Genomic DNA, 18,063 nt, shown 5'->3' with positions numbered 1-18,063 from the left:
CTATCTCGCCGATGGTATCTACCCAAGGTGGTCGACTTTCGTGAAGACGCTCCACAACCCGTACGACCCGAGACGGGTTCTTTTTGCGCAGCGTCAAGAGTCAGCGCGGAAGGACGTCGAAAGAGCCTTCAGGGTCCTTCAAGCTCGATTCAACATTGTGAAGGCCCCGGCTCGGCTGTGGTACGTGAATAATATCGCCAACATCATGTTCACGTGTATTATATTACACAACATGATTATAGCCGACGAAGGGCCGAGGGCGGCTAGCTTCTACGACGAGGACGAGGACGGAAGCTCAACAGCGAGGTCTCGCCCACGCCGAGGCGAGCATACGACGGTTGGCCAGAGGATCGAGACAAGACACACAATGCGCGATACTCGAATCCACAATCAACTACAAGAAGACCTAATCAACCACATGTGGGCGAAATTCGGCAACGAGTAGTGGTTTTTTAATTTTTAGGATTTTAATTATGTAATTTTTAATTTTTAGGATTTTAATTATGTAATTTTTCATTTTTAGGATTTTAATTATGTAATGTTTAATTTTATTTGTCATTTGTAATATTTATTGTGGTTTTTAAATGAATTTTAATATTATGGAAATATTATTGTTTAATTGAATTTTAAATTAATTGTGCTCGTCCTTGCGGAAGAGCACAGTTGTGGGTGTTGTGATCTTGCCAGAGAGCAGGCATGAATAGTACCGCCTGGGCCCACAACCGTGCCGCTGGCAAGAGCACGGTCGTGGATGCGCGTAAACGAACGTTTTTAGCACTCTGATATCGACACGTGTAAGTAATTGACACGACGTCGCATAGTGACTCAATTGCTGCCGAGTCGTGCCCCTAATTACTGAACTCGATTCATATTTTAGGCCATTAGATTAAACGGCACGAAATCGGCGGTCAAAATTTGTTGCAGCTCTCGTCTTTAAAATGCCGTGATTCGTCGCAGCCCGAGCGCCTCTGCGATTCTCAAACTAGTAAGTCCTCTCTCTCTTTCACGTATGTGCATTTATATCTTTTTCTAGGATTATGAAAATTTTCAAACAAAAAATCTCAGCCTTTTTTTTTTTTTTTTGCATTTAGGGTTCTTGCTGAAGGGCTTGGGTAACCCGGTTCTTACCCTCTCACTATGCTTTTCTAATTTCTTTTCTGGATCCAAATGATTGCAATCGTATGTTTTCTTTCTACGTAGATTAGGTTTCGTTTCTTTTTTTGCTTTGCCCTCAAATTGTCCAATTATTTCAAAGATGTGAAATTTCTGTCAGTGGGATTTGGGTTTGGTGTTGCATAACCGTTCTAGATTGGGGTTTCCTGAGATTTCAGCTTTTGTTTATGGCATCTTTTTTATTTCGATCGAATTTAAGCTGTTTTGAGAGGTAATGAGATTGTAAATTGAAGTTGTGTAGAGGTGGAAATATTCGTAAAGAATGCTTTTTAAACAACAAATTGTTATACGTGGTAGGGATTCAGGCGTTTCATACAGTTGAAATCTCAGATGAGGAGGATTTGATATGTGTACTCGTTCAGCTTTAAATTTATGGCACCAGCCATCCTGATAGATTACACAGGGCACAAGGAGTCGAAGAAGTTTTCGAAGAAGGCCGGGTTAGGGGATATGATGGGGAAAACTCGAAAAGTCTCTACGGGTTACTCCAGTGGTTTTGTGCCCGACTATCGACATGCGGTTGAGACAGTTGCTGAATCAGAAGGTTTTGGGAATGCGGGCCGCCCTGATGCGGGGTTAAATTCTCTGCAGGATGCTTGTGTTCCGAGTGGGAAGTGCATTGGCTTCAATGTTGATGATTTTGGTAGGTCTGTTGTGCCAATTCGAACACTGTCACTTTTGAAGATGTCCTCTTCAGAGAGAAGGGATTTAGAAATTAAGCTGAAGAGTGAGCTTGAACAAGTACGTAAGTTTAACAGGAAGATAGCTTCTTTTAGCTTGGATAGAGTGGTGCATCCACAAACTACTGGTGTCCATAACCATCAAACTGGAGCAAAGAGACTTGCTACGGCAGAAAGCTTGCCCATGTCCACCATGAATGATGAGGCCATGACACCAGGAAAGAAAAAAGGTCATTCTGGAAGAAATGGACCTCGCACTAAAGGTGGCCCTTTGGCCGCTAGGAAAACGGAGTCGGTGAAGCATGGTCTTCCACAAAATACTAGTTTTGTTATATTGATGAAACAATGTGAGACTCTGTTAAATCGTTTGATGGTGCAACCTCATGCCTGGATTTTCAACAAGCCAGTTGACGTTGTAGCTCATAAAGTCCCGGAATATTTTGATATCATCAAGCATCCAATGGATTTAGGGACAGTAAAAAGTAAATTACTGTCGAATCAGTATTCCACTCCCATGGAGTTTGCTGCAGATGTGAGACTCACCTTCAAAAATGCAATGACATTTAACCCACCCAAACATGATGTTCATATCATGGCTGAGATTATGAATAAATACTTTGAAGTGAGATGGAAATCAATTGAGAAGAAACTTCCACCTACAGCTGATGATTCCACGGCTTCCAAGTCGAGTGTCATTATAGAACCTGAAAGTGCTTATATGCCTCGTGCTAAGAAGCAGAAAATTGCTTCTAAGGAACCGAGAGCCAGGCATGAAAGAGATAAGCCTGCAATGAGTGATGTTGAAAAACAAAAACTGGGGACCGAGTTGGAGGAACTAATGGCTGAGCTGCCAGACAACATAATCAATTTTTTGAAAGAGAGCACTTTGCACGGTGGTGAAGTAACTGAGGATGAGATTGAAATCGACATTGACGCGCTTAGTGATGATACACTGTTTACTTTACGTAAACTTTTAGATGATTATCTATTGGAGAAGAAGAAACGTCAATCAACATCAGAGAACCATGATACTGAGGTAAACTGCAAGTGCTTGTGTATCTGCGTTATTCTCAGATTGTGATAATTATTCTCAATGGGTACTTATTTATGAATAATTTTAACAGATGCAAAGGGAATCTGGGTTTAGAGATTCATCTTACCTGCCTTGCGAAGGTATTTTATTTTCCAGATGAAGTTGCACCTAGACATTAATCGCAGAATTGTCATGTTTGACTTTGTCTTACCCCTGAAAAATCAATCAGACCACGAGCGAGCTGATGAGGATGTGGATATTGGTGGAAATGATCCACCTCCTGTGTCCAGTTCACCTCCAATTCGGATTGATAAGGATGTTGCTGAAAGGAATAGTAACTGCAGTGGCTCAAGAAGTTCCAGTAGCGAATCAGGCTCCTCATCTACTGGTCTGTGTTATTATGTACTGTTTTTTTATGCACTGTTTTTGTGTTTCTTGCCTTCTTATCCTGCTCTTCATCTACTATATTTAATGCACTGTTTTTGTGTTTCTTGCCTTCTTATCCCGATCATCATCATGTAGAAGTTCAATGCATGGCTCTTTTGTGAACCCTAAAACCACGCTTGATGCTAATATCTTTCCATAACCTAGGCTTTTGGTTTCAGATCTACACCATATTCTTAGATTTCAGAACTTATCTGATGGCCCCATGTGGGTAAACTTGTTCTCTCTTGGATCTATTATTGATGTGGACACATGAACCTCCTTGTTAAGTTGTGTCTAATTTCAAGATTTTAATTGGATTGAAATTGGAATTGTGCAGAATTGTGGATTGATTTTAATTACCTATAAGGTTCACTAAAATTATTCCTTGATGTGAACAACTTGAAGTTATCACAACTAGTTCTTAGTATTTGTTATTATGATCTGATGCCTTAAGTTTGAAACTGGATACATAATAGTAAGACATTGCATCTTCAAGGTGCAGAAAGGAAAGGAATTTGGTGGATTTATTTGGAAGTGATTGCAGTAAAAGGTTGATTACCCAATGTGCAAGATCACAGATGTATTGTTGTTTGACTTTGTGTGAAATGGTATATATTCTTTAAAGAAAGATGGAGTTCTTTGGAAGTGAATGCAGTAAAGGTTTATTGCTAGGTTGTACGAGTACCAGCAATATAAAATGCACTGTTGTTTGTGTGAAAAGGTGAAATAGTTGTTCTTTGGAATCATTGATAGGGCTGAGCTCCCATTCTACATTGGCTTCATGGTGTATACATTTGCATAACTGTGTTTTTATCTGTTTTAGAAATGAAAATAATATTGAAAGAACTATTGTATATTGTACCTTGAGCTTGTTGATGTGGATCTTAGGAAAATGATTAATAGTTTCTATAACAATCATAGTTAAATAGTACTGTGCATTAAGGGCACAATATGTTATATTCCAAAATTGTTTCATGCTTGGTATCAGTTTGGACCTGTGAACATCAGCATTGTATGTTATGCAGTTTTAGTTTCAATTTGGTGGCTGTTGTACAATTCTTTGTTGTGCTTTGATATGTTTCATTGTATGTCTTGTGTAGTTGGATACTCGTCTTTATGCGAGACACCAAATTCTGTTATCATATGAACTTCCGTTTGCAAAACCTGATTTAATGTCAGGAAGTGTTTAATGTCAGGAATTTCACTTTTTTTAGAATTTAATGGCTGGATAGTAAGAGCTGTTCTGAGATGAAGTGTTTTAACTGTAGATAGGTTGATCACTGATTATGTGGTCCAGTGTGGTGCTTTCTCATCAGGATAGAATCGGAAAAGTGCTGTAGTTTGTAAATTCCATTAACAGCCAAGATTGCTAGCACATTTTGTCAGTGAACAGTGAACACTAGGAAGAACCATGCTAAATTATGGATTACATTTGTTTATTCTAATGGAGAGGGTACTGTTTAATGTAGGTACGTGTCAAGGATTTTCTAGTACTAATCAGAAGTTTTAAGTTTTTTCTTCATTCTTCAGTCTTCACTGAGAGTTGTCAACTTATTCAGTTGGATTCTCTTTTGCATCTTGTTAATCATATTCATCCTTGACAATGCTTCTGCATTTTTGTCATTTCATTTTTGCGTTCAACAAGTGTACTTTTTTTTCTGCTTCACAGGAGCACATGCAATCTGTATTGAAATTTTGTATTTATGTTGACCATAACCTTTTCCCCTCATTCCGGGGAAGTTCCGACAAGACTCTTTAGTTGGCCGTGGTGGTTTTTCTTATCTGTCTTGTTGACGAATAGATGGTGTGCTGGATTTTCCGCCACAGACACCTAACTCTCCAAAGGAAATAATATTTTACTCAAGCATACATGTGCAGCAGAATGGCCCCTTTAGCTGTCCATTAAGCTTAATTGTCATTCTATTACATGTCTTTTGTTGTTTAACAATTGCTACCACCATGTTACTTTGAGCAGATTGTTTTACAGTTACCTTTCCCTGTTTGCTTCTGTCTGACCTGTCTTCTGTATTGGTTTTTTTTGTAGTCTTTTGGGTGGAAAACATGACTTATAGGTGCTCTAAACTGCTATCTAAGGCACATGCTTAGCAATCATGCAACTAGACTACTAGAGGGCTTTGTACTATTTGCTATAACACCTGAATTAATCACAAAACAGAATAAAATAAAGACATATATTGGAGAAAAGATGCCTATGTATGATACAAGTACAATGACTCACGTGTGTAGAGGGACTACGATGAGGTTACAACCTAAACCTAAGAATAATAAGATCTATCTACTTACAAAGTCCATTTAAACAATTAGAGATATATACAATTAACTATAAGTACAAATAAACTCTTCAACAATCTGGATCTTTCTGCAATATGTCATGTGTTTTTAGTACTGAGCTAATGCTGAAATATAAACATAGAGAAGGTTATTTTGTATGTCCTTTACTGCTTTACGCCAGCAGATAGTACTCTTATTTGATATTATTTCTATCTAGCTCTAGATTCTTGCATTATGCTATTATATGCTGGATAATTTCTGGTCATAAGATGATAAGCATATAAGATAGGAAGCCCTAACTTAACCCAAAACCATGGTTAAAGGTTAAGGGTTGACTCCCTCTTATATGCTATTCCACACTTTCCTGTGGAACCGATGTGGGATCGTATCAATCCATCCCTCTTTTAAACCGGACGACCACGGACTTCACACGCCAAGTGGCAAACCCAAAGCGATGGGCCCACCACCCCCTTTGCTACCCTTTTCCTTCGGGCCAACATTTTTCGGGGGCACCCCTTTGGTCACACCTACGGGTAGCCCCTTCCGTAGGACATCCGGATTCACGTTCACCGCACCAAATTTCTAATCATATAAGATAGGAAGGCCTATAACTTAACCCAAAACCATGGTCAAAGGTAAAGGGTTGACTCCCTCTTATATGCTATTCCACACTTTCGTGTGAAACCGATGTGGGATCGTATCATAAGAACAATATGACTCATTACTTTCCTGCCTCTGCATCTACATCTACATCCACATCATCTGTACTCATGCTTTTGCTAGTCTTATTTGATTTAATCCACAGCCTATAGTTTTTTAGCTTCTAGTATCTGTATATGTATTTATAATTTTTTTTATCATAATCAGTAGGTTGAACTAACGCTACCACAAAGTGTATGTTTATAAGTTATAAATTTTATCCTTTCCATTTTGCAGATTCGGAAAATTCTTCAGCCTGTGAAGCTGATGGTACCAATATCTCAGTTACTGCAGGAGTGAGTATATGCCCATTTTGTAGTTCTTCTCTATACTCTCTCTCTCTCTCTATATATATATATATATTAATTTTTTTTTATTTTTAATTAAGTTTCTCTTTGGTTTTGATTCAGCACTATTTGGATTTTGATCCACTGTATGTGATTCTAAGTAGTATGCGATTCTATGTGTGTATCTTACCTTCTTCGTTAACTTTCAGAAAGCTACAAATGATCAAGACGATCCCAGGGAAAAAAACTTACGCGATCAAAATGATGGAGGTCAGATTCTTAGAAGTGCAAGATGAATTTTCTGTAAATGCACTTTGAATTCTGATGTTAGAATATATTCTTAAATATATGCAGATATCTTGGATGGGAATGCTGAGCAATATCCAATGTCATCCATTGAGCCTAATTGTCCTCAAGAGGGTAAGCAGTGATAACTAATGAAGAGTGCGAGCTATTAAATGTGCAGCGTAATCTCACCAACAAGCTGTAACATTTTAGGGGAGAGTGCTCCACCAGATAGGCAAGTCTCCCCTGACAAGCTATACCGTGCAGCTATATTGAGGAGCCGGTTTGCTGATATTATAATTAAAGCTCAAGAGAATACAACCGAGAAAGTATGCACCTTTGACATGGCTAGTCAAATTCTATCTTTCTTGATTGTTATTTGTCCTTGCAATGCATCCTCCAATATTAATCAATTTCCATTAATGCATGGAATGAAGGATAATTTTAGTATATATCTAAATAATAGCTATCTGTATAAACGTCGTCCCATACTCATATGTTTTGTATAAAATTGATACTTTCATCTGTGTTAGAAATGAAAATAATATTTGAAGAACTATTGTATTATTGTATATTGTACCTTCGGCTTGTTGATGTGGATCTTAGGAAATCTTTAAATGAAAAATCTTTGATTTGTGTTTGTCATTAGGAAAACACGACTTAAATCTTTAGTTGAAAAATCAATACTGATTAGTTCTGTTTCAGTTTGCATTTTGTCATTAGGAAAACACAATTTGAAATTCATATCCCGGAATCATTCGTGATGTCTGAAAATGCAGGGAACAGATTCCGAGAGACTGAAGCTGGAGAAGGAGGAGCTTGAAAGACGAAGAAGAGAAGGTTTTAGTTGAATGAAATTGTTCCAAATTATTATACTGTCAAGATGTTTCTTAGATTTGTCTAAAAAGTCTCCCATGGTTGTGGTATGGACTCATATTTTGATCAGAGAAAGCAAGACTCCAAGCTGAGGCCAAAGCTGCCGAAGAGGCTAGAAGAAAGGTCGAAGCAGAAGCTGCAGCAGAAGCCAGAAGGCAAAGAGAACTTGAGAGAGAAGCTGCACGTCAAGCTCTGCAGCAGGTCTCCTCTTGTAATGGCTAAGAATATACCGACATGAGTCGCCCTATTGCCCACTTCAATATAATTTAGTTTTGCTTTCCTGACAGATGGAGAAGACGGTCGATATTAATGAAAATATCCAGTTCATGGAAGACCTTGAGATGTTTAGAGCTGGTCCAGAGGAGCATTTACAGAGCTTTATAGACGAAGCAAGCCCAGAAAATTCTCAAAATGGTCTTGGTAGTTTCAAATTCCCAGCAAATAGTAATCCACTAGAGAAACTTGGGCTGTACATGAAGAACGATGAGGAGGAGGAAGACGAAGCTCAACCTCAAAGCATCGAGCATGAACCATATGATACAGAGGAAGGAGAGATTGATTGATGGACTATTTACAAGTAATATGGAATTTATCCCGATATGTTGATGCGAGGACTTTAAAGGTACGAAACTTCATTGTTTAATGAAAACATTTATGGTCTCTGATGAAAAGAATCGGAATGTGGATTGGGTTGCATGGGTGCCAAATTTGATATCCACATTTTCTCTATGTTTCTGATGTCGAATGCAAGGCATTTTGTCTTATTTTTTCTCTCTCCTAAAATGGTGGGTGGATGTTTTTGCCGGACCCATAGAGTTTTAGGGGCTAGTTTAGTGGCATGTCACGCATCCGATTTGAGCAAGAATGTATGTATATCATATTCCAGTTTCTTTTTTTCGTGGCCTTATTATCTCTTCTATTGCTGTGTACTAGTATTAAAAAGTTAAGTATGGGCAAGGCAAGCATATAAACTTTTGAGTTGTACAAATACACAGTGCAAAAAGAAAATATAGGAAACTATTAATCCCAAAATCATTGGCCCAAGAATAAGGCATACATTTCCTTAGGTTTTCAAAGAAATTAATCTAACAAGATCTTATTCTTGCAATCTTCTTTACTAATTCCAATGCACAAAACTACTTCTCATTCTTCACACATTGGTTATTCCAGAATAAAGTATCACAAGTAATGGGGCATGAGTATATTTTGCCACGTAGCTGTGAATTCAATTCGCATTTTTTGATGCGTGAGATGCTGCTAGCTCGCACAATAACGGTGGCTGGAACAAGCATAATATATTGAATTTATTTTTAATAGGGTGGAGGTGTAGTAGTATTTTGCGTATCTTCTTCTATCTAATGTCGTCGAATAAAATAAATTTTATGTGGCATTAATAATCGGTTTCTAATATCTATATTGTACAAACTCCAAATTATGATCTGGACTATTAAAAAATATCAATAGATGATAAAATAGTGGCAAAAGAATGTGTCAACACAATATCAACACAACATCAACCGTTGACACTGTGTTTGTGTTGACATTTTCTGTTGCTACTATTTTGTCATCTGTTAACATTTTTTAATGGTCCAGATCATAGTTTGGAGTTTGTACTATATTTATGGTTTGCATTTGATTACATTTCTATCCAATAATATGTTTAGTTGGAAAAATCCTAATAATGAGATGATACTAAAATTTGGGAATGAATTGAAGTTAATGTATTGACACCATCATTTGTTTATTTTGAAAAAAACTGAAACTCATAAATACTTAATACATTTATAGCTAGCCAGTGAAACAGTATAATATCGACACTTTTACCTCACTAAAATTCTACTAATATGAAATGCTATCACATTACAATTTATGTATCGACTACACATGTCAATACACAGGATTGAATTAAACTCTCTATATTATTTCATACTTATTTTATTTTCTTGTGGAAAGCTTAGATTCTCTTTTTACATTTTCATGCTTTTATCGTTAATTTCCAGTCAAATTTAGGTAACTTCCACCATTTTTTCTTTTCAGGCTCTATCCTATGTTCCGTTAATAAACACTAGTACCACTCTAATACAAAAAACGAGTTTGTTGAATTTCAAGGCAAGCAAAGTATTTTTATCAAGACATCCAATTTAAATTTATTTATAGTAAGTGTAAGCCTAAACCGAAGCACATAAGAGTAATCAATGGAAAGTATATCATGAATCATCAACTAGGGTTAAGGTTACTAATTCAGGATTATAAAATTCAAAGAAATCTAATTATAGGTATGAGACAGCCAATAAAATAATTCAAAGTTGGTAGTTCTAAATCTCCCTAAAAAGCAGCAATTATTGTGGCTGTTTTTAAGGACTTCGGAAATTTCGACTCATTGGAACAGCAATCCTAAAATAGTCAAGCTTTCAACTGCCAAGATGGACACGTGGCACGAACCCAGATGCCGTTTTCTATCTTAAGCTAAACACTCATTATTACAAGCATTGAGACCAAAAAAAAGATTATTATATTGGCTCTCTTTTAATATTAAATCCATGCCGATATTAAAGAATGTGATTATTCAGTGATGTGGACGAATTCAACTGGATCTTTTTATAATGAGTTAGATTTTGCTATCTATATTTAGAAAGCAAAAGTCACACTAATCAAGATAGAATCGTATTTATCAATAATTTTAATGTTGCTTATTACTATGTGGAGCACTATTCTATTATAGTGGTTTTAAGGGCATAATCTGTGTCTGCCACAGAGATAAGTGTAAACAATAGTTGATTATAATAGTAATTGAGTTTGATTAATTCAAGTAATACAAACGAAACGACAAGGGTCAGGAAACCTAAACCTAAATCCACGTGGAAGAAACTATAAAGATATTTTCTCTACATACCAATCAATAAAATAATTTATTTACAATCCAAGTGATAGGTAAATTCATAGAGAACGTGACCCAAGAAAAGACTATATATATTGTGGATGGTGACAATATGGTGGTAATTAGCCAAATATATATTTCGTGGAAAATAAGTCGGTTGTTTTTTTAAGGAGTTTGTATATAAAATTTACACATATGGAGTGTTTGCTTCTTGATACAAAATTATATTACATACCTAAATCTAGGAATAAATGGTTGATTTTGTAAAAAAAAAATAGAGCCTCAAATACCAAAAACAATTATGTTTACGCCCCTGGTTTCAATTGATGGTATCTAGATTCGATGTATTAGTATTAGTAGGTATAATGGCGACAGATGATATCTATAATATAGCGACTTAATCTATTGTTTAAAATTTTAATAATCTACAATTAGTAGATGACCCAAGTCTCGTGATCTCATATTGAGAAGGACATGTGGACGATGGATATTAGATGACGAATGACTTCAACATTATTTCTTTTTTCTTTTATAAATTTTAATCAGATATTTTTGCTACTTAATTAATTTAAGTTTGCTTTAAAGCGGCCCATACGGCCATACCAATCATCTTGAAATCTTCTACATAAAGCTGATGAAGTCAATCTAGTTTCTCTACTAAATTTGGTATATATATTTTATTTAATGTTTTAGTGAAAATATCAATCAATGCTCCCTAACAATTCAACACATTTGTTTATGTTGACGATTATGGCGTAGTGTATGAACATGAGATGACACCCCAAGGGAGATAATGTATTTTAACCCGAATCTAAATTCAATTACTTAAGTTTTACGTACACCCTTAACTTGAATTCTGAATTTATTAGTTGTTTATTTGTATCCTTTTTCTTTTTTCTAACAATTACTGTAATTGACAATTTATAGGCAATTTTAGGAAGCAAATCAAATAAAAACCACAATAAAAGTAAAAGAAAATAGAATCAGTTGGATTATATAAAGTGCTTCTGTAATATTGTTTAAATTATTTTTTATGGAAATAAAACATTCCATAAAAAATTCTTTTGTTAAGGGAAGATCAAACATTTTTATTTTCAAATTTGAAATGTAGAAGTACCATAACCCTTCCTTAATCACCGTTAAGGTAACATGGGGTAACTATGTAAAATACAAAAAGAAATGTACTAGTATTAATTAAATTCCGATTTTAAGAATGCGAGTCTCCTCTATATTGTTCTCTCACTTACTTTATTTTCCCACCACTTTAATTATTTATTATTTTTCTCTCTTCATTATTCTTTCTTTTACCTTATTTTCTCTACACTTTAACTGTTTATTATCATTTTACAAAACACGTGCTGAAAACAACTCAATCACATGAGCTGGGACGAAAAGAGTATTATAATAAAATGTGAGTAAAATTAGTTATGGAATGTGAGATCAATCACTACCAAAAGTAGTAAAAATGAAATAAAACAATTAATAAAATACAGACCAAAATGGAAACCGTGAACACGAATGGAGAATAGAGGAAATAGTCTTGTTTTATTGTTTTGATTTGTGGTCATATTATAATTTTTTATATATTTTTTCCGATACATAAAAAGGTTCCAACCATCTCGATGAGCCACAGTCAAAAGCACACCAAACTCCAAGTTCAAACAAGGTAAAACAGATAGTAGAACCAAAGCAACTATGCAAAATCAGACAAAAACAAAAACTAAACAGCACAACAAGCACTACAAGGCTAATAGAGCAAGACCTCCAACAACACACGACCTCCAAGAATATGATGTGGTAGCAAGAAATAGAGACAAATCATTAGCAAAAAACCTCATCAATAGTCTTCGGCTCTAGGCTATGTTTTGCAACTCCATGTCGACCATCTTCTCACTTCAGCTAAATTCTCGCTCATTTGTCTTGGTAAATAAGGAAAATTTTGGGACCAACCTTAATCCATGACCCCAATTTCCATAGAATTAGCTCATTTTTTACATTCCATCCAAGTTTCATCTTTTTGAAAATGACTTTGTTTCTGAGGCACCAGATACACCACCATATCACATAGAAGAGAAAACTCTGTATATTCTTGTCAAACTATTGAAAAAGTGTGCCCATCCACAGTAATCAACAAGAGAACAAATCCCTGGTCATGCAGTAGGCGAGACTCCAACTGTTGCATGGTAGAACTGGAAAACTTGCATCCAAACATGCTGTGATGGACTGTCTCTGGCTTCAATTCTTGCACAAGGCACACATATTATCTTCCAAACTCGGGAATCCTAAGCTGAGGAGTTGCTCATTAGAGCATTGGCAGCGGTACTCGCTGGGACGGACGGCGTCCGTGCCGCTGGCGCGACACCGCTGTCGCCGCTGCTGCACTCCCGCCGCTGGCACGGCGCTGCTCGATGCATCGAGCACGTCCGTGCCGCTGAGCAGACTACGTGGCGCGTTTGTATTGGCCAACGGATTATCCGTTGGAAATTCATTTTTAAAAAAAATCGAAAATAATACCCCAAAAAAAAAATTATTTTCAGATTCCCAAAAATATGGCCGTTTTATTACCGTTATTCTGATTTTTTTATAATTTTTTTATTCCCAAAATCATCTATAAATACACACATTCATCATTCATTTTTCACATCAAATCATCTCCCATTCATCTCTCATTCATATTTTTTCATACAACCCATCTACATCTTCCTCTCCCACTCAAACCCTCTAAAATGGATTTCACAGATATCATGGCGGAAACGGAGCGCGAAGAACAAGAATACTATGAACAATATCGTGCCGCCTATGAAGCCTACGTCGCCGCCACTACCCCCGCCCCTCCTCCTCGACCAACTAGATCAATTCGCCATTACATCCCTCGTGGCCGAGAGGGAGCCAACGAAAGGCTCGTTGCCGACTATTTTTTCGACCAGCCGCGGTTACCAGAAGATTACTTTCGGCGCCGTTTTTGCATGTCAAAACGGTTGTTTATGCATATTGTCAACACATTGTCCACCCATGTTGAATACTTTCAATCAAGTAGAGACGCAACCGGTCGGCAAAGTCTCTCGGCATTGCAGAAGTGTACTTGTGCCATCCGACAACTTTCTACTGGGCAAACAACTGACCTCTTCGACGAGTATTTGCATGTCGGTGAGTCAACTGGAATCCCATGCCTTAAAATTTTTGCGACGACGTTCGTTCTGCTTTCGGTGAGGAATTCCTTCAGGCACCCACCACCGATGATTGTCAACGGTTGCTTCGTCTTCACGAAACAGTCCACGGTTTTCCCGGTATGCTTGGCAGCATTGACTGCATGCATTGGAAGAGGAAGAATTACCCGACTGCTTAGATGGGGCAACACTTAAGCGGCCACAAAGGCGGCGGCCTAACACTTATCCTTGAAGCGGTCGCCGACTACCGCCTATGGATTTGACATGCATATTACGGTATTGCCGGATCCAACAACGACTTGAACGTGCTCTATTCTTCACCACTCTTCAATGATGTTTTGAATGGTGTAGCACCGGCGATCGACTTCACCGTCAACGGAAATGCATACCACATAGGTTACTATCTCGCCGATGGTATCTACCCAAGGTGGTCGACTTTCGTGAAGACGTTCAACAATCCGCAAGACCCGAGATGGGTTCTTTTTGCGCAGCGTCAAGAGTCTGCTCGGAAAGATGTCGAAAGAGCTTTTGGGGTCCTTCAAGGTCGATTCAACATTGCGAAGGCCCTGTCTCGGCTGTAGTACGTTAAGAATATCGCTGACATCATGTACACGTGTATTATGTTGCACAGCATGATTATATCTGACGAAGGACCGAGAGCGGCTAACTTTTACGACGAGGATGAAGCCGGAAGCTCAACCGCGAGGTCTCCCCTACGCTGAGGTGTGCATACGACGGTAGGCGAGAGGATCGAAACAAGAAACACAATGCGTGATACCCGAACCCACACTGAGCTACAAGAAGACCTAATCAAACACATTTGGGCAAAATTCGGCCACGGGTAGTGGGTTTTTTAATTTTATGAATTTAATTATATAATTTTTAATTTTTAGGATTTTAATTATGTAATTTTTAATTTTTTTTATAATTTGTAATAGTATTCCGGGTATTTTTAATGCATTTTAATATTGTGGAAATGTTTTTATTTAAATTGAATAATAGAATGGTGGGACCCTTGAGCATGTCTTTGCGGAAGAGCATGGATGTAAGTGTTGTGCTCTTGGAAAAGAGCAGAGAGTAAAAAAGTAATAACAGTGGATTCGGACCAACATTCGTGCTCTTTGGCAAGAGCACAGATGGGAATGCTCTTAGTATTTAACATGCCCTACAAGATAAACCAAATAAGGTGTTGTGCACTTGGTGGGGCCACTTTTGTCTATGCCATCTTCCCGTGGATGAAGTGGTTGTTATATCATTCAAGCTGCGAGTCACCTGCAAATAAAAAAGTTTGTTATATAACATGAATTGTCAATTTAATTATCTATAAAAAGTTTTATATTTTGTATTTTGAAATGAAATTGACTAGTATTTTAATAAACTTCTCATTTTATCATTTTTGTTTGTCCACTAGTAAATTTTATATTTTTTTACTACTTTTGTTAATGGATCACACGTTCCATTAACTTTATTTCTCACATATTTTATTTTATTATAAAACTAATACTATATAAAAATAGAACTCATCTTTTACAACTTTTTTAATTAACTTTTTAGTATGTTTCTTAAAATCTATGGCGAATCAAAACTCCCCGTTGAATTAGTGGACGGAGGGAATAGTAGGACTCCCTACTATTTGTTGTACAACTCTGCCAAGTGACCCTAAGTTTTGGGAACGAAAGTCACAACTACTGCATTATTACATTTTATCTAATCATGTCTCGCGAGAAAATTCTCACATCGGAGTATCTACAAATCATATCTCATGAGAAAATGAAACTAAAGTGGAACATGTTGGGACTTGGGTCACTTCAGAAGTTGAATGACACATGTTTGATCAACGTCGTTTCCTTCTTGTATCTTCCTCTCACTCTTTTTTTTATTCTTTTTTAAATGCGAAAAAAGGAGACATGTACGTGACGTCGTTGCCTATTAAATTTTGAACACCACCAGCAAATATATTAATAGATGAGCCGCAGCGACGATCGTCAATTATAATAGTATACGTACTAATTAAGTTAGACTATACCAATTTAATACTTAGGCATTTTAATTTTATTTTATTTAAATTGAATAAATACAAATAATGCGGTAGAAGCATTTGATTACAAGAAGATGACATTTGACATCAAATCCACTAGAAAAATGACATTTAATGGGATAAGTTTCAAAAGAAAAAGAAATAAATTTTTGCGTGTCAATGGAGGTAGGGTACATGGAACACAATCCTACTTACACATTGGTTACATTAGGAGCATAGCAAAGAATTTAGAAATTGACTGACAAATTATATTTTGTATTAAAAAAACGAGTTGCAGTTTTTTGGTTAGCATTGTGATTTATGACTTTATGAGTATGAACGACCAAAAGTTTTATGGGTTGCTTACAAAAACAAAATTAAATGATCTAATCAATCATGACTTTAAATAATTTTTTTAATTCTATTCTAAATTTGAAAAAATTTCAATTTAGTTTCAATCTTTTCGTAATTGTATCAATTCTATCTCAATATTTTAAGCAACGAAATTTTACACCAATGATTGAGTTGTGACATCATGTGCGAGATGATAATAAAATACCTTGCACGATAGAATTGATATATATATATATATATATATATATATATATATATATATATATATATATATATATATATATATATATAAGTACTAGGATAAAATTGATCAACTACTGCAGATTATGGTAGAACTGATAAATTTTAAAGATTGTAATAGAAATGATAATATTGCTAAAGTCGAGATAGATTATGTCCTTAATCCGTTATCAAATCATAGACTAAGTATATATGTTGGTCTTGCTGCGTGTAAATTCAGATTTAGCTAGCAATAGGAATCCACTTGGAGAAATTTTTAAATATCTACATTGTCCAATCTTCTTGAGCTAATATGAACCCTAGCTTACAAATAATAGTCATATCGAAATTTATGAAGTGGAAAAAGAGTACAAATTCTTATTCGTGATTTAAAATGATTTGGTGTCATTTTCCAAACTCCCACACCATGGGTTTCCTTATTCCAATTATGTGGGTTCTAAGCATCTCTAACTCGATTGGAACAACATTGCACTTCTTTAGTGGCCTAGAATATTTTTTAGAAATTTTTGCTAAAAGCGTCTATCACTTGATACAAACCAATAACCTTTTCCCATGTGAATTATTGGAAAACGTCCGTTCTAGTCCATGATGCACCACAATGCATATGCCAAAGTTTGTACACATATTTACTAAGAAAAAATTAATCATTCATGGTTCGATTTTTGCACCAGAATATAAAAGTTGTATGGCTTTAATGATAGAAATTCATAGGTTTTATCTTAAAACCAATTAGTGATATATAGGAGTAGTAATTTTTTTCATTAATTTGCCAACAGTTTGTTTACACAAAAAATATCTAGCATTCGAAAAAGAATTACAGATATATACTCCTATGACACAAGGCAATGGTTGTGGTACACGAAACTTTCTATTACAACAGAAAATATACACTCCTATATAGAAGGGGAGACTGAAATTGAATAAAACAAAACAATTTCGTCAAAATAAATTAAATGCAACAAAACAATTTAAAGAAACTGGTGAAATATAGTTGACAATTGAGTCGAGGACCAATGCCAATATCGACCAAGGCCTACGAGTTAATTAGGACCAGTGCCAACGAGCCTAAGGGCACGTGATCGATCGAGGCACAAAAGGTGAGGGCTTATCACTTATGCATATAGTTAATTAACATCTAACTTTAATTGCAGCAATTTATATACAAGCATATAATTAATGTTCATAAATCAACATTGGATACTTTATAAGTATAACTCATTTAATTAATTATCTCTCACTCGTCAAAACTCGATTTTAAATAAATACGAATGTGAAGTGTTGCCTCTACTCAAATTGTGAAAAACAAAGGATCTTGTCATGATGTGCATTCTAGATTAGAGTGAGTGGGTGAATAAGGGTGGCAAAATGGATATCAATTACTATTAGATAAGTTGCTTTAGTATACCTGATTTACTATTTAGAGTGTTTTTATTTAGATTTAAGATTGTTGGGTTTGGGTAATTTAAAAATTTTGTATGTCTAGAGTTTTTTCTTTTACTAAATCCTTATCTAATTTTTAAATTTTATTTTAAACTAAATAGTAAACCCACACCCCCATATTATATGCTTTTAATGTTATACTTAATTTTATTTCATAATTAGCATTGTCTCTGCTCAAGGATGACACACATAAATTGAGAAATGATCCAAATTTTT

At 35.9% G+C, this 18,063-nt stretch overlaps 1 protein-coding gene and 1 non-coding gene across 4 annotated transcripts; both read left to right on the top strand.

Annotated features, from left to right (window-relative positions):
* The first annotated feature begins 891 nt into the window (after window positions 1–891).
* LOC121747767 (transcription factor GTE10-like) lies at window positions 892–8,658 on the top strand. 3 transcript variants are annotated; one of them, XM_042141868.1, is made up of 11 exons: window positions 892–985; window positions 1,471–2,889; window positions 2,978–3,026; window positions 3,116–3,274; window positions 6,541–6,599; window positions 6,800–6,860; window positions 6,945–7,010; window positions 7,089–7,204; window positions 7,655–7,715; window positions 7,822–7,952; window positions 8,039–8,658. In XM_042141868.1, exons 2-11 carry the CDS (start codon window positions 1,546–1,548, stop codon window positions 8,312–8,314), a joined length of 2,322 nt encoding a protein of 773 aa, XP_041997802.1. In that variant the 5' UTR covers window positions 892–985; window positions 1,471–1,545; the 3' UTR covers window positions 8,315–8,658. The 3 variants fall into 3 exon arrangements, with proteins under 3 accessions (XP_041997802.1, XP_041997800.1, XP_041997801.1); XM_042141866.1 differs by lacking the exon at window positions 892–985 and adding an exon at window positions 1,078–1,384; XM_042141867.1 differs by lacking the exon at window positions 892–985 and adding an exon at window positions 1,092–1,179.
* Window positions 8,659–17,964: 9,306 nt separating this feature from the next.
* On the top strand, window positions 17,965–18,063 carry LOC121749920. Its single transcript, XR_006039724.1, has one exon. It is a non-coding gene; the product is annotated as a U6 spliceosomal RNA (small nuclear RNA).

The sequence above is a fragment of the Salvia splendens genome, chromosome 9 (assembly GCF_004379255.2).
Source record: "Salvia splendens isolate huo1 chromosome 9, SspV2, whole genome shotgun sequence".
NCBI classification, from domain to species: domain Eukaryota; kingdom Viridiplantae; phylum Streptophyta; class Magnoliopsida; order Lamiales; family Lamiaceae; genus Salvia; species Salvia splendens.
Note: the sequence above shows the minus strand (reverse complement) of the source record. Positions and strands in the feature narration are given on the sequence as shown.

What these genes read in the sequence shown, in the direction of transcription:
- LOC121747767 (XM_042141868.1), top strand. Translation starts at nt 1,546, where the DNA reads ATGGCACCAGCCATCCTGATAGATTACACAGGGCACAAGGAGTCGAAG. An exon ending in ATCAGGCTCCTCATCTACTG is followed by an intron (nt 3,275 to 6,540) that starts GTCTGTGTTATT and finishes TCCATTTTGCAG; the next exon opens with ATTCGGAAAATTCTTCAGCC. An exon ending in AAGAGAATACAACCGAGAAA is followed by an intron (nt 7,205 to 7,654) that starts GTATGCACCTTT and finishes CTGAAAATGCAG; the next exon opens with GGAACAGATTCCGAGAGACT.